The 16,819-nt window shown below is 34.7% G+C and overlaps 1 protein-coding gene across 3 annotated transcripts in view; it reads left to right on the top strand.

The window, feature by feature from the left end:
* The window catches only part of LOC126970598 (receptor-type guanylate cyclase Gyc76C-like), a 58,142-nt gene extending 41,554 nt beyond the window's left edge, over window positions 1–16,588 (top strand). Inside the window, exons 19-24 of one of the 3 annotated variants that reach the window (XM_050816610.1) lie at window positions 2,234–2,456; window positions 3,093–3,237; window positions 4,641–4,843; window positions 6,801–6,936; window positions 7,982–8,078; window positions 14,129–16,588. In XM_050816610.1, coding sequence (XP_050672567.1) covers window positions 2,234–2,456; window positions 3,093–3,237; window positions 4,641–4,843; window positions 6,801–6,936; window positions 7,982–8,078; window positions 14,129–14,567 — 1,243 coding nt within the window. In that variant the 3' untranslated portion in view covers window positions 14,568–16,588. Of the gene's footprint in view, window positions 1–1,100; window positions 1,148–2,233; window positions 2,457–3,092; window positions 3,238–4,640; window positions 4,844–6,800; window positions 6,937–7,981; window positions 8,079–14,128 lie in introns of those variants that run through there. The other 2 variants (XM_050816611.1, XM_050816612.1) reach the window with 2 other exon arrangements.
* The last annotated feature ends 231 nt before the right edge of the window (window positions 16,589–16,819 follow it).

Here is a 16,819-nt window from a genome sequence, read left to right as displayed (position 1 = left end):
ATATTTTTTACAGTTAATATAGTCTGTTATTTGTGTTCTCATATCACTGCTGCTTAGCTTCAACGAGATGTCACGTGAGTGGTGCCATTAACTTCCTCGACAGTCTATTATTAAAAAATATATAACTATGTGTATATAGGTTTTTCGCGACACTGTTGTAAGAGAGGTCATGAGTCACTTCAATAAGGAGACTTACTTTGTCCACAATTCCATAAAAAATTGAGGGTAGTCATGATTTTTAGCATATATAGTGATAAATTTGTTTAAAAACAGTCTGATAATTCTAATTACGATACCCTTCCCAATCCTTCAGTTTGCAGCTGGCTTGCCTTTGTCGCCTCAGTGTTAACATTACATTATTCCACGTCACAGCTTTCTCATGTATACGTACCTTAAAATTGACAATATATCTATTGTTAAATTTGTAATACAAAAAAAAACGGTTCCATGTTTTCAATGGTTATCACCGCTATTCCCGGAAACCTTACAAAAACACATTTGCGTGTGAAATAGCATATAAGGCTTGGACGTAAGGACACACATATGATCTAGCGATGAATGTGTGTTATCAGGTTTCGTGTTTTCGCTGTTGCGTATTTTATAATCGAAACATTTTTAATGCATGCTAAATATAATGCGTTATGTGTAAGATAATATGTAAGACTATGTATTACGTGTAATCTTGGTGTAATGAATGTGTGAGGAAGACGCAAATACAACAAGCAGCTACGAAATTTTCGCACTGATTTACATTGGTCCATAGTAAGTTCTAACCCCACCCTTAATTTTAACAATACTTATATATTGATGTTTGAAATTTAACAGGTCAATAATTTGTCCTCAAACTTTCTTCTCTAAAGATACGATTTGGTGCAAGTTAATTACTTATAAGGCTTTCAATGGCAATCCTTGCGTCAGGAATGTATTGAATGGTCTTTATTTATTCATGTGTCAAAATATACTGACATATAATATCAGTTGATATAAACTGCGCATTCTGTCTAGGCGTGTTTGGACTCGATGTAAACCAGTGGAAATAATCCGAAGACGAATAAAGACGCTAATAATATTCACTTTGTTGTACTTGTGTTCTTTTCCAGATGTGGGGGTTGAATCCATTATAGAAATGTCGTGAAAATGTTTTGAGGTAATTAACTCTCTACTGGTGACTGTAGTTAGTACGTTACGTGGCGGGCCATCGTCTCACAGCGATCTCTGCACTGTTTTGATTAACACAAGTAGTAGTAGCTTGCTTGGGGTGAACTGTGAAGCATTTTGGTCGGTGTTGGTGCTTCTAACCTACCATTTGTTTTTATTAGTTCTGTGAACGACGCATGCTTTTACCTCTTTGTAGCTCTTATACTGATGGCTCTACGTTTAATTGATATGTAAGTTTGAAGTAGCGTTGTCAGCAGGGGAGGTGAGTATTTTTTTTTTATTGTAGATAGTGTAACTTTTTATTGTTTGGTAGCGTCCACCGTCTGTAGTTCTATAATTACCTAAATAGGATTTTAGTTACATATTTTTTTTGTATAAATCGCATGAATTTTATATTCTTTTCCTATTTATTTTTATAGGATTTTATATTTCTTAATAGAAGAGAATAAGCGAGAGTATTTCCTTGATGAATTTGTAGTAGTATTTTAGAAGTAAACTTAATGCAGTACCTGTGTCTAAATGCTCTTATGTGGAGTCTCAAAGTAAATGAATCTGTGTCCACCGAGTAAATATTTTCATACTATGCGCTGTCTAAAAAATAAACCCGAAAAGCTAGAGGCCATAAACAAGTTTTGTAACTCATCAACGATGCGGTCAAACGCACAGTGGGGCATAGACTTTGCAACTGCTGAAGATGAGTGGGCTCAAGGTCACGAGAGGTGGAGGGGCTTATGCTTTAGTATGTCATTCATTATACTTTATTACTAGACTGATTACGTCCTGTAAATTCAGTTCTAAATTGAACACTGCGGCGTTTAAAACTACTGCGACACAGTTCGAAGTTTTACAATAGATATTCCTGCTTTTACTGTAGAGGCAAAACAAATATAGCCATGAGTTAAACCCATCATACGTTTTGATACAGTAAGAATACACGGTCATTCAAATAAAAGTCGTTGCAAACTCGATGATGATTAGAATTGTATAAAACAAAATGGCGGCGAGTTTTATTATTGTGATGGTAATTAATTATAGTATTGACGCGTGCTTGTCCATAGAGTAAGTATTGTTTCAGGTCCGTGGCCCGGCGTCTGACGACAGGCGAGGGCGTGGAACCGGAGTCCTTCGACTCTGTGACGATTTACTTCAGTGATATCGTAGGTTTCACCGCGATGTCCGCCGAGAGCACGCCCCTACAAGTGGTGAACTTCCTTAACGACCTGTACACGGTGTTCGACAGGATCATCAGAGGCTACGATGTGTACAAAGTGGAGACGATCGGTGACGCCTATATGGTGGTATGTTGCATTAAGATATCTTTTCGGCCATATTTAAATTGCTGTGTAGGTTCGTTCGCAACTTTCTCTTTTATCTCACAGATTTTTTTTAAATTTCTACATGTTGTTTTACTACCATATGCATACCTTGGATCGTCATTCAGATGTCTAAATAAAGGAATTGTTCATTATCCAACAGCACAGAACCCAAATTTTGTGTATGCCTTTAATTATGAAAGCTTTTTTAATTTATCACCATGACATACCCCCTGCGCTCAAGATATACACACCTTACATGGTAACTCCTAACAGCGCAAGTGATTCCCATAAAGTGGGTATGAAATGTACGAGTGCTGAGAAGAATACGAAAGGCTTCAAACGCAAATTGAAAATATATACATCTCTTTCGCGCTTGAAGCTTTGTTAAATGGACATATTGAATAAAAGCTTAATTTTAAATTAATTATCATTATCATCTGATTTATTGATCTCTGTTTGTTAAGGAATATTTCTTCAAACAAAATGTAGATTAGGCATTAACATCGCCATGGTAATTTCCTTATTATATAAGAAAATAACATAATAATTTGTTAACTAGATTTGGAAAAAGTTAGTTTCTGTGCTATGATTATTTATTTGAGATTCACTATGTTCCAGGTGTCCGGCCTTCCAATAAGGAACAGCGACAGGCACGTGGGTGAGATAGCATCCATGGCGTTAGAACTGCTGAATGCTGTTAAGAGTCATAAAATATCGCACAGGCCTAACGAAATACTTAAACTTCGCATTGGCATCCATACAGGTACCGATATATTGTTTACTAACAATATTGGGAGGCTTCTTTGCATAGGATGCAGGCTAGATTATGGGTACCGCAATGGCTTTATTTTTCCGTTCAGCAATAATATGTAAACATTATTGTGTTTTGGTTTGAAGGGCGTCGTAGCAAGAGAAAATACTCGACAAATGAGACTTAACGTCTTGTAATTCAACCGCTCAGTTTTTTTGGGTTTTTCAAGAATCTTGACCGGCACAGCATTGTACCGGGAAGGGCGTATCAATAACCATTAGCTGAACGTCATGCTCGTCTCGTCTCTTATTGTAATAGTGTAACATTGATATAGTGTGCTCTGCAAAAGAGAGCTGTTCGTGCTATATATCAGCTTGGTTATAGACAGTCTCTCAAAGAAAGATTTAAAGAAATCAATATTATGACTGTTCATTGTCAGTACATTTATGAAAATTTAATATATGTTCACAAAAATCGTCACCTTTATGCTCTTAATAGTGATTTTCATTATTATAACACTAGAAATAAGGGATTGCTTGTAACTAAATGACTGTACAATATTGTATATTTTTATTGATAAGAGCGCAAAAAAATGCTGGGAGAGTTTCTTGCGCCGCTTCTTCTCTCTCAGGGCGCCATTTGTTTCCGAAGCGGTAGTAGTATATAGTAATTATCAGAAATGGCATCAAAAAGAATTCTTAAGGAATCAATTTTGAGAAAATAAATGCCTTTTTATGCCTTTTAATAAAAAAGTTGCTGTACCGCGAGTATCACTTAAACACGACCACGTCGCACTGCGCTTGTCATCTTAAGGATTCTCTGTGTGTCTGTACTTACGTTTTATATATTAATTAGAGATGAAACGGATAGCAGTTTGGCCGGATACTGGATGCCGGATATTCGGCCAACCATGTAGCCGAATATCCGGCCGCCGGATATCCGGCGGAACTTAGCCGTTTGGTGTATCGCACACACAAACACAGACTTGCGTAGGCGGCGCGCGAACTATCGAGTTGACTCGGTTAGATTCGGTTATTTTCGTTAATGAGCGAAGTTAGCAACGTCTCAAGCAAATACAGAGAAATTAGTATTTATCCACCATAATTTGCCTTTAGTGCAGTATGAGTACTAATTAATTAATTTTTTTCTATTACATTAATTTACTATAGTGTGATTTACACAACTAAAACTAATTATATTTCTTAAGTGATACTAAAACTAACTAAATAAAGCAAATAATTACTTAAAAAATATATTTTTTATGCAGATTTTTTTTAATTCGGCCTGATGCCTATCCGGCCGAATAGTAGGTAGTTATCCGGTATTCGGCCGGATAGTATTAAGGCCGCCGGATAGGCAGGATACCGGATAGTTAACGGATATCCGTTTCATCTCTAATATTAATATATACACAGGTGCCGTAGTGGCAGGAGTTGTCGGTCTAACAATGCCGCGCTACTGCCTGTTCGGCGACACCGTGAACACGGCATCTCGAATGGAATCGAACGGAGAACCCTTGCGCATTCACATATCGCCTAGCTGCAAGCAAGCGCTCGATAAAATTGGCGGATACATTGTCGAGCCCCGGGGCTCCATACCCATCAAGGGCAAGGGTGTGGTAAGTTTTACCATTTTTATCAATAATCTACTCATTTCTTTTCAAATTAATTTTCTAAAACATAATACCTACATAAATGTACAGCGTGTTTCATTGAACATTAAGTGTTATTATGGCTTGTTAAGGTTAGAAATAAAAATTTGTCCAACATAAATCCTCACTTCTATTTATTTGAAAACACTTTTAAGAATGTTGGAACATAATGAAAGAAGACGATCGCTAAACGGAACTTAATTTTTTTCAAGTGATTATCATACAATTTGTAATTTTTAGGTAATACTAAAAGCCCTTTTTCGTAAAAGTAAAGGAGATTCCCTTAATTTTGGAGTTTAATATGAAAATTAAATTGTACTTAAATTTATGAATGATGGTAAAATCGAAACCACGTAAGGCTGACTAGGATTGTAAACGCTACAACCAACCCTACATTATTTGTGTTGGTCATGTGGGTAAGCTAAGCAAATGGGCATTTATTTTACTGGTTTTCTTTTGTTTATTCAAAATTTACATAATAAATTGAAAAATTGTTCGGTTTAAGTTTTAGAAAAGTACTAATTCTATTAAGTTCTTTAAAAAAAGAATATTGTTATCGCTTAACATTCGGAGATTTTTGACTCCAAAGTTTATTTTTGGGAAGCAACTTCCAAATTTTTTATTGGATATTTCAAATTATATATAAATATTCTATTCGGTTAAAAATTATCATTAAATCCTTCTTTGTGCACTGTATTTTTTGCGTCGGAATATTTTCATTACGTTATGTTGTAATCGACTCTCTAAGAAACGAATTTTTGTTAATATTGAGGTATGACCGCGCCTTAACTCGCGATACCTGCGTCCCAGCGATCTTATCAAATAATCAAATTCGGTCTTTAAAATATGTGAAATAGTCTGTGTTAAAAGTCACATCGGGATTTAATTCCTTTAAAAAAAATTTGCATGGTTATTTAAATTTGCCGAATAGAAGACACTACACAATATGTTATGTTTTTAGATTAAAAAGAGCGAAATCTCAAGTCAATTTCCTAATATGCAAATATTGGGGTTGAGCAGGTTATCAACTGTAAAGTAGATCCTGTAGATGAAGCCACAACCTGAGAGTTGAACAAAGCAAACAGAATTTTATAACGAGGCGGTACTCGAACGGTTAGCTCAGTTGGTTAGAGCACCGGCACGGAACGCCGGAGGTCGTGGGTTCGAATCCCGCATCGTTTTTCTAATTTTATTTGTGTAGAAGACGCTACAATAAATTTAAGATATATAATGTATAATGTATAAATATAATGTACTGTATTCGACGCAATAAATAAATTTCTTTCATTTCAAAAAAGTATTCTATTTATGCGTCAGTATTATATTTCTTCTGGAAAACGGTATTTTCTGATGTTTGTTTATTTTACTACTGTTTCAAATATCATTCGTTATAGTAATATTATACACTTTGTTTTAAACAATATGTTATGTTTTTAAAGTGATCACTCACTTCTAGGATCAATACACAAATAAAATTTGAAATACAAAATTTTTATGAACGATGCGGTATTCGAACCCACGACCTCCGGCGTTCCGTGCCGGTGCTCTAATCAACTGAGCTAACCGTTTTCGAATCCCGCATCGTTCATAAAATTTTGATTTTCTTTATTTGTGCACTTTGTTTTAATAATCTTTTGCGATTAGTGTCAAATTTGCACTGCTTTTGAATTTAATTAATATTTATAAGTACATTTCATTAATGTGTGTTAAACTGAAATTTTGAGTTCATTTGTTTGAAGAAATGACAAAATCCCCTTTTTTTAAATTTTATTTCTTAAGATGTACTGATTTCCTTGCTTAATGAATAGACAGCCTGAGCCGTTTAAGATTAATATATTGCTATTATAATATAATATAGACACAATTCATTATGGACAAACCTGTGAACATTTTATTACGTTCTGTATTTTATTTATATTTATAGCTACAAACGTACTGGTTGGTGGGTGCGACAGAGAAAGCGATACAGAAGAGGCCTGTGGAGGGAGAGGAGAGACCGTTGTTTTGCAGACCACGCCGTAGTCCCCGTTTGACTGACTCCAGACATCCATCTATATCGGGTACAAATACGAACTTATTTTTTCTAGAGCATTCCTTTTCGTGTGCACACTTAGTTACTAATCAAGATCGCTAAGGGTTTAAATATAAGATAGGTGGCCATTTTAGTGAGATCTAATTTAAATAGTTACGATAGGTAGACTTTATATGTACAAATTAAAACTACTAAAGACCGTCAAGCCTTTCGAAAAGTTTTGTTAAGACGCAAGGTTAGTGTTAAATTTATTTTATCAAAACCATATAGCAGGAAAATCGCCCACATAATAGCTTTAATTACTACATTTACATAGAAAGTCTAATAATAAGATCGCAATATATATGTAACGGTTTCGTTGTTTGCACAACGTACAAGATTCTAAGTATAACAACGTGCAACCTCCATTCTTCATCCGTCATTTTTATAAAAAAATTATCAAGTGCTATTTGGTCACTTAGTCCGTACCATCGTACAAGATATAATATGTACTTTGCAAATACCTTTGTAACATATTTCTTTTTACTTGGCATAAAAAGGCATACATTCTCTAAAAATTGATTCCTTTAGAATTCTTTTTGATATCATTTCTAATACACTAGATGCTACTACCGCTTCGGAAACAAATGACGCTCTGAGAGAGATTTGCATTTTGTAATTCCCCATCTTGGTCATTTGTTGTTAAAGCGTTAAGGCGACGATAGTAACACGTAATATGACAAAATTTCAGCTATCTGATGCCTATTAGGTTTAAAATAACTTTATTCTCATTAAGACCTATTGTCACTTAAATGAGAAATTAATATTTTAACATTTGAAGTAGGTACTTACAAACAATGAATTTGGTAGGTATATAATGCAATATAATGTTATGCAAGTAGATAAAACAAGCCACTTATATTGTTGAAACGTTATTGAGAAGGGTGTAAAATATGTACTGATAATTTAGTGTGAAATAGTGTTGTTGCATGCTGTGTGGATTTAATAATATAGAATTAAGTCGCAAGCTGGCTAGTATGCCTTGAACGCAGACAGTTTGACGACGTGATCACTAATAGCTCGATGTGTGTCAGAGCTGCGTGAGGGCGGCCGCATGAGACAGAGGCTCCACAGCGGCACGTCGCTGCCGCCCGGGGCAAGGCGGCTCGAGCGGGACTCGCATCGGAACAGGTGAGCTAACGTTTGCTGTGTCGCTTATTGCTTGATATATCATTTGTTTACTTCTCATTTAGCAATAGGAAAAAATGCTGCTCAAAAATGAAATCTGTGACTAGTTATCGACTTTAAGTTGGTCATTAAAAGCCCCTACTGAATTTCATTCAGGCTCTAGGGACTCTGTCGCTTTAGGGACCCCTAAAAAAGGCTCGAGCACTGAACTGAATTAATTTGTACTTGGTACACTAAAATAAAAAAAAAGAATGTGTGTACTTTTGTCCACGCGTTAGAAGTTATACTTCTTTGGCGTATGGAAAAATAAATCAAATTTTAACAAATAGTTAAGATCAAAGATAGTGTAAACAATCAGCATTTAAGGTTAATATAAACAAGTATAGATTTTTTTTTATTTATACATCAAATTTCTTAATATACCAGTAATAAAACAAAACAAAAAAAAAATTTTAGATAATAATGTAATAATTTTTAATTAATGATTTAAATAAATTATATAAAATTATTAAACATGCCGACAATTAACCTCAAATCTATAAATGCACTGAAAACAGTTTATTCAAATCAGTTTTATCACTAACATTCAATATATATAGATATACTAATAAATTATTAGTAAATACTATCACCTTCGTATATCGATCTTCGAAGTCTAGTACAGAGGTTGACTGATGAAAACAATATATTAAAATCATCACAACAAACTTCTTCGTCAGTGGAAAATATGTCTAATAGCAGTATTAAAAATGCACAATGCACAACATCCACCCCTTCTTCGCCCAAAAATTATTCAAACGGCAACCCTATTTACGAACATAGAACACTGTCCCTGAAAAAACAAATTACAGATCTACAGCAGCAGTTGGATAGCGCTAAAATTGAAATTTCAACTCTAATAAAACACTACACACACTGAGACACTAACACAATACTTGCACAATAAAAGTGGGGACCTCAAATTGACAACGTCTCCTCCACCCGATACATGCACCCTTTCGATCACAACAAGAAAATTCGAGCACGAACCTAAACGAAGAATACTTATATTCGGAACCCAACAATGTGTCGGCTTGGCCTCAACCTTATTGCAGTCGAGAAGCAATACTAAGTATGAAAAATACAGAGTTTTTGTGGAAACGAAGCCTAACGCGAAATGTTATGACATAGTGAAGAACTGCATAAGAACAGCCTTAAATCCGGACGATAAACTAGTGATATGTATAGGGGAAAATGATAACAATTTAAAGCAAGTCACATTACAATTAGAATTAATACTGCAGTCCTTTTATAACAATAGAATAATTGTATTAAATGCTTATAAAAGTCACTCCTTTAACACTTCAAAATTGAATTACAGTATAGAAAATTTATGTAAAAAGTTTAAAAAAAGCTACTTTATTAACAGTCGATATTTTAAGTTTTCAGAGATCTGTAACTCTATAAATTATGTAATAGACTGTAACGACTATGATGAGACCTACTTGTACCCTAAGAATATTAGGGAATTTGTTATGCGTAATGCAACTAGCGGCAACACGACTACGTGTAGAAAGGAGCCTAAAAAAGGCACAATTCCTTTCTATTTCGATGTACAAAACTGTGATAAAAATAAACAAAATGTTAAGCCCACGCCATCTATCGAAAATGTAAGCAAAGGTACGATACCTTACTACTTCCCTGTACAAAAAAATAAAAACAATCTTTTTCGAGCCTAACACCCGTACATTTCATATTATGCACCAAAATATTGCTAGTATTTTATCAAAACGGGAACTATTAGAAATAACAGTCCAGCAGTTAAAAGCGTCACAGAAAGATCCAGATGTAATATGCCTGTCAGAACCTTTTATAAAAAAAGGATATGAGCATTTTATCAAAATATATAATTATCAAATTGCTGCCAACTTCAGCAGAGAACAGCAAAGAGGAGGTACTTGTATCTTAGTAAAAAACGACATTCCTTTCAAAGATTTACCATACATAAAAAAATATGCTACCCAAAACACATTTGAAGCCTGTGGCATAGAGATTGAATGTTATAAACTGCTAGTTATTTGCCTATACAGAACACCTAACTCAGATCCCACCCAATTCTTATGTAAATTAAACGACCTTTTAAGCTACTCGACTAATAAATATAAATTTAAAATGCGTATAGTTATAGCAGGGGACCTTAATATAAACACGTTAAAAAAAGGCAATATTACTAATCATTTACGAGACATAACCTACAATTTTAACATGAAAATTCACATAGACGTACCTACTCGCAAGTCATCTTGCATAGATCATATTCTTAGCAATATTCCAAATGCTAACGCAACAGTCATGCCGCTTTATCTCTCTGACCATGACACAGGCCAAATGTTAAGCTTTACTGTTAATGAAAAGCCGCAAAGAAGTACTACATATTTTATTTATAAAAGAGATTATAATTTGGACAATATTCGCAAGTTCAGGGAATGCTTAAACAATTTATCCTGGGCACATATATATATGCAAAATGACGCAAATGCATTCAGTGAGTTTCATGAACTATTATGTCTATTTTACAATCTTTGCTTCCCAAAAGTGAAAGTAAAAATAAATAACAAAAATAAAAATAAACAAAACTGGATAAGTCAAGGCTTAAAAAAAAGTTGTTTGAATAAACGTAAACTAAGATGTAAATACTATAAAAATAAAAATACTAGTAATAAAAATAGATATAAGACATATTCTAATATTCTAAAAAAATGTATTGTGAATTCAAAAAAAAAAGAAAACATTAAGTATATAAACAAACATGATAATAAATGTAGAGCCACATGGGCAGTAATTAAAAATGAAATACGAGACACAAACTGCAAAGGAAACATAGAGAAAATTATAGTTAACAACACGACAATAACAAAACCCGTTGATATTGCTACTGCCTTCAACAATCACTACATTAATTTAACACATAAAACAAAACAAAAAAGCATTAAAAAATCATATAATATTAGTGCCCATGTAAACTCAATGTTCCTAAAACCCATGACAGAAAATGAGGTTAGACGAGAAATAATGTCTTTAACTAACTCCAATTCTGTAGGTTATGATGAAATCAACACCAAAATTATTAAAGAGTGTGCTAATCAATTAACTGCCATTTTAACACATTTAATAAATACATCGTTTGAGACGGGCACTTTTCCTGACGCCCTGAAATATTTATTGGTTAAGCCATTATTTAAAAAAGGTGAAAAATGTAATATTAATAACTATCGTCCAATAACTTTGATACCCATATTGTCTAAGATATATGAAAAGTGCATGTACAGAAGATTAAGCGACTATAGCGGTATTCACTCTAGTATCAACAATAGCAATCTAACTACTGCACTGTTTTTTGATATCTCGAAAGCCTTCGACTTAGTCTCCCACAATCTGCTACTAGATAAGCTTGAATTAATCGGTATCAGGGGTCCTACACTTTAGTGGATAGCATCATATCTTAGCAACAGGCAACAATGTGTCGTTATTGATAAGATAGATGACAATGGAGATATGGTCCCTTTCTTGTCCGAATACAAGCACAATAAATGTGGCGTTCCACAAGGAGGTGTGCTGGGCCCTATCCTATTCTTATTATATATAAATGATATTATTAACATAACCAAACATCAATGTGTGTTATTTGCTGATGATATCACAGTCGTTGTAGCGTCTGAAAAAAATAATAACTGTATCAATAATCATGAGATTAAAATTAATAACACTATAAATAAATTAATACAATGGCTTGATATAAATAATTTGAAAATAAATCTTAATAAATCCGTATATATCAATTTCAATAAATGTTATAATCCTAAATACAATATACAACTAAAAATAACGACAATTAAAGAAGAAGCACATACAAAGTTTCTAGGAGTAATAATAGATGAGAACTTCAATTGGAAAGAGCAAGTAGATAATATATGTAAGAGAATAAATAAGTTCGTATATGCGCTTAAGCAAGTCAAAAGAGTAACAAGCTTAAAAACTGTTATAATGACTTATCACGCACATGTAGAATCGGTACTGCGCTACGGGCTTATATTATGGGGACACAGCACAGATATCAACAGAGCATTTATTGCTCAAAAAAAGTGTATTAGGGCAATGTACGGGATGCATCCTGAGCAATCGTGTCAACCCATATTTAAAAAACTAGGATTGTTACCTTTGCCGTTGCTTTACATCTTCGAGATATGTATGTTTGTAAAAAAAATAAAGAATTGTTTAAATCAGCTAATGATCTAAATCCGCGGAAACGACGTGATCCACAAAGACTCGTTCTTCATGATGTTCCAAAAATTACCAAATATAATAAAAGTTGTGTATGTAATTGTGTTCGTATTTATAATAAGTTACCGAGTAGCATAAAAAATTTAAATTCTAGATTATTTAAGAATACGCTATATAGTTGGCTAAATGATTATAATTTTTATAGTATTAAGGAATTTATGGAAATGAAATTCTGATTATATTCATTGTGTTTAAATATTTGCATGCTGGGAATAGTGCTGGCAAAACATGTAAGCTCTTATTATTTATTTAAATTTAAACACCATTGTATACTATGTTTTTTGCAAATAAATATATTATTATTATTATTATTATATGAAATTGATTTAATAAAAACACCAAAATAATATTTATTTATTCACACTGTTTAATTGTACTGTTACGAAACACGTGTTCTAAATATAAGAAAACTAAAATATACAACTTGAACATAGTTATCGATTTTCATGCCACCTAGAACTAACTTCACGACGGAGAATTCAGGTGTCGGTGTAAGCGCGCATCGTAAAAATTCACTCTCATTATTTTTCTCCATAGCGCCAAAAGAAGTATAACTTCAAAAAAGTATTAATTGAAACCTTTTTTAAATTGAAAAGCGAAAAATAATGACCATTACGCTCACGATTCACGCTGTACCCGTGACATAAGACACTGCCTTATCCCCTTGTTACATAATCTTTTATATCACACACATAGATTTCCCTAAATCGAAACGTAACTTCGTCACAATCGGAACTGAACCGTCAATTTGTGTTACAAAAAACAAAATTGAACTTTTTGACAGAAGATGCTATTTATTGAAGTAGGCGTTACTTTGCGGAAATCCATAATTATTCAAATGATTTGAGTTTTCTTTAGTGTTAATTCCGCCAATATTTGTCTTTAAACAATTCGACACGTGTTTCGCCTCTATACGAGGCATCCTCAGGACATGTTGAGTTGCCAAGATCTGGCACGAGACTCTCGTGAAGACAAATATTGACGGAGATAATACTAAAGAAAACTCAAATCATTTGAATAAGATCTTATTCCTGGTTTGTTACGAGAATATCACTATTTGGTAAAAAGAAAAAACTTGTGACACTCAAAAATTGTCATTTCATTGACTAAGGTGAATAAAGTAGTTAATTTAGTTGCGCTGTTAACACACTTAGCCTCTTGATTGGGCCATAGATCTAACAAGTCGTAGTTGAGCTTTATTTAGTACAGTCCGACATAAGTTGTATGAAACGCTGCTTGCTTCGGACATGCAAACTGTAGATTGCCTACGTAGGTTTTAAATTAACTTTAACACAAGTGCTATATTTATTTGGGTTCATAATGAGGTAGGCATTGCCTCATTGCCTATATGATGTGCACGCCTCTGTTCGAACCCCACGTGACCATACATTCGTCAATTACTCCGCGTTAAAAAAAATAAACAATGCGATCGATCCGGTGCGTTCCGAAACTCATTTTAGCCTAGCGTATTATCTCATTTTCACAAAAATTTATTATCTTAATGGTTTTTCTTAACCTATAATGCTTTTCTCGCTAGTCGAGGTAAAAAGTTGTATGTTTTACATGAGAGAAAAATTTTTTTTGTCTCGTGCCTTTAAATCACTTACTACCTCAGAAGTCGATATTAGAATTGTAGGTTACTTCGCCAATTCGTGAGCTAAAGTCGGCACTCGCAGCAATAAATAAGTTTGCTCACTTGTTGAACTAATGATTATTGATTTTATATTTTCCAGATTTGCATTGAGTTCGATCGCGTCGTCGACTGCGTGCGAGGAGCTGTGCGGCCAGGCGGGCCTGCGCGGCGCCCGCTCGCTGGACGCGCTGGGCCGCTGGCCTCGCCCGCGGCCGCCCACGTGGCGCTCGCTGCCCGACCAGCGCGAGGCCGTGGCCACCGTGTGCGGGCCGCTCGACAACGGCCGGCCGCCCGAGCACCAGCCGCTGCTGCGCAAGGCCAGCCTCACCAACCGCTTCGCCCGCCGCCGGCTCGACTCCGACTACATCGAGTTCTACAAGAAGTGGCGCAGCCTCGAGAACGTGGCGGACGACAAGGAGCGCGGCAAACTGCCCCGCTTCGCCATCCGCTCGTGGCTCATCGGAATATTTGGAACTCGCAGCAGCGATTCCTCGCTGCGTCGCGCTCCGCCGTTGCTGGATAGAGAGTCCGCTGTCTGAGGATCGTGAACCGTTGACTTGGTGCGTCGCTTTAACGTCCTAAACCTTAAGGGCTATATTTCACCGGGACGCAATGGTGGCGCAACCGGGAGGTACTTACCTGGTGTCCGTTTGATTGCGCAACCAGTTCCGAGTCGTCATGACAATTTGGTAGCTTCCGGACACCACGGTGGTGGGACTGGTTGCACCACCTTGGTGTCCCGATGAAAAATAGCCCTAATAGTACTGTACTGTAAAGTTTAAATTGATGTAAACATTTATTTTATAGCTATTATGAATTATTTTATATGTGCTATAGCATAATAAAGACATTATCTATACTTAAACGGAACACCCAAGTATCGTTATTCGATAATCGCCCGAACCGATCATGTCTTGCTATATGACTAGTCTTATTACTCGCACTCATTCCCTTCGAGTATATCCGGTAACGCTTTTCAGAGTCTTTTTATTGTATATTTTTATAGTATAATATTTATATACAATTACCGGTTCGTGTTGAGTAGAGTCAACACTAGTAGAATGTTATTAGGCCGTTTAGACATACGTGAGACATTGTAAATTTTCTATTATATTATAAGTAATTTTAATAAAGTCTTATTTTATACAAGTTATTGAGCCATTACGCATATTCTGTACTATTGATGTCAGACAACTATGTATTTAATACAATAATATATATTACAAAATATACATGACTTGGAAAAATCATTGATATTCATAATAGAAATATAAGCTATCTATCAGAAGTCAGGGTCACAATAATATCATTATATGAGTATTTCCGATAAAGAACACCAATTTGTGCCTTCAAATGTAGTTATAAAGTTTCAGGATACTTATACTATGCGGAGACCAAATATGAAACCAGCCATCATAGCGTGCCCATGGTTTAGTACTGTCTAATAGTGATTGTGTTGTGATGCGTGTAGTAACTAGTGAACTTCACCAGTTGAATTCCTAAATCTGATTATTTTAAACCTGGCTACTTTATATTAAATGATTATTTAGTGTGAAGAAATCTCAATCCTACTTTATGTAGTTATACAGACACTGGTCTATATCTGTTTTGGTGCCCTTTGTGAATTTATTTTTTGTTAAATTTTATGTCATATGTCTTAGATCGTTAATACAACTAGAAAGGCTATGACAGCTGTGAAAACGACGTCGAAAAAAGTTGAGTTTAGAAGTTAAGCTCTATTTTGAGCAATGCACACACACTAACACAAAGTCTCATACAAATCGCGAGTGTAATACGTAGCTTGTCACGCACACTAAACGATTTTTTCTGGCCTGTTTTTATCGGTTGTCTAACAGCAGGACTAGAGGTATAAATTATCTAAGGGATATGTCATATATCTGCAGCTATTGAAATTCTTATTTGAAGTAATGCTTAGGCGCTGCGCCGACAGTTATCTGGGACTCTTCATAAGAAATGCCTTTGCAAGAACGCTCCCTACATAAAATACTGTATCAATAATGGATGATCATCGATAATATTATTTATTAAATAATACTTATATGCAGTTATAGGTCTCATATAATATAAACCCGCGCGTTAAAACAGTGACGAAACTCTGATATTATAAAGACGTTGTGACGTAGGCAGTCGTTGCTATGCAAACGGTACTTTCATTGGTTGTTTTTAAGTGTGCCGGGCGTCACTATGGCGTCACGAAGATGGCCGCCTGTAGTAACCATCAATCAGAAATTATAAAACAGTGCACTGCAATATATTCAGTTAGTATAGGAATATAAAATCGTAGTAATATTGAATACTGCTATTAGTTTTCAGGTAGGTCCTTGCCGCTCGCTGAGTTATATAAGTGTTAGTTATATTCTCTATTGTAACCGGTACAAGCTTGGCGCCGAGGTGTCTGTAGATATAAAGCATTATTGAATGTATATTAGATATTATATTATGTATATGAAACGCTATTGTAAATAATATGTGTAAGTAAAACGATGTTACCGAGAATTGTGAAATAAGAGTTTAATGTTATTAAATAATTTCTATTGAACAGTGTCTCTTAATAATACTGACGTACATCATAGTCATCATTAATCTATGCTACTATTATAACTAGTGACACACTGATGGCCATTTTGACACATCACAATAGTGATGTTACAAAATGTCGAATTAATATCGATAAATACCATCACAATAGTGATGTTACCAAATATCAAATTAATATCGATAAATATATTTTTTGCGGTGGAAATTTTGTATCTTCTAACCATAGAATCTC

This window comes from Leptidea sinapis, chromosome 21 (assembly GCF_905404315.1).
Source record: "Leptidea sinapis chromosome 21, ilLepSina1.1, whole genome shotgun sequence".
NCBI lineage: Eukaryota > Metazoa > Arthropoda > Insecta > Lepidoptera > Pieridae > Leptidea > Leptidea sinapis.
Note: the sequence above shows the minus strand (reverse complement) of the source record. Positions and strands in the feature narration are given on the sequence as shown.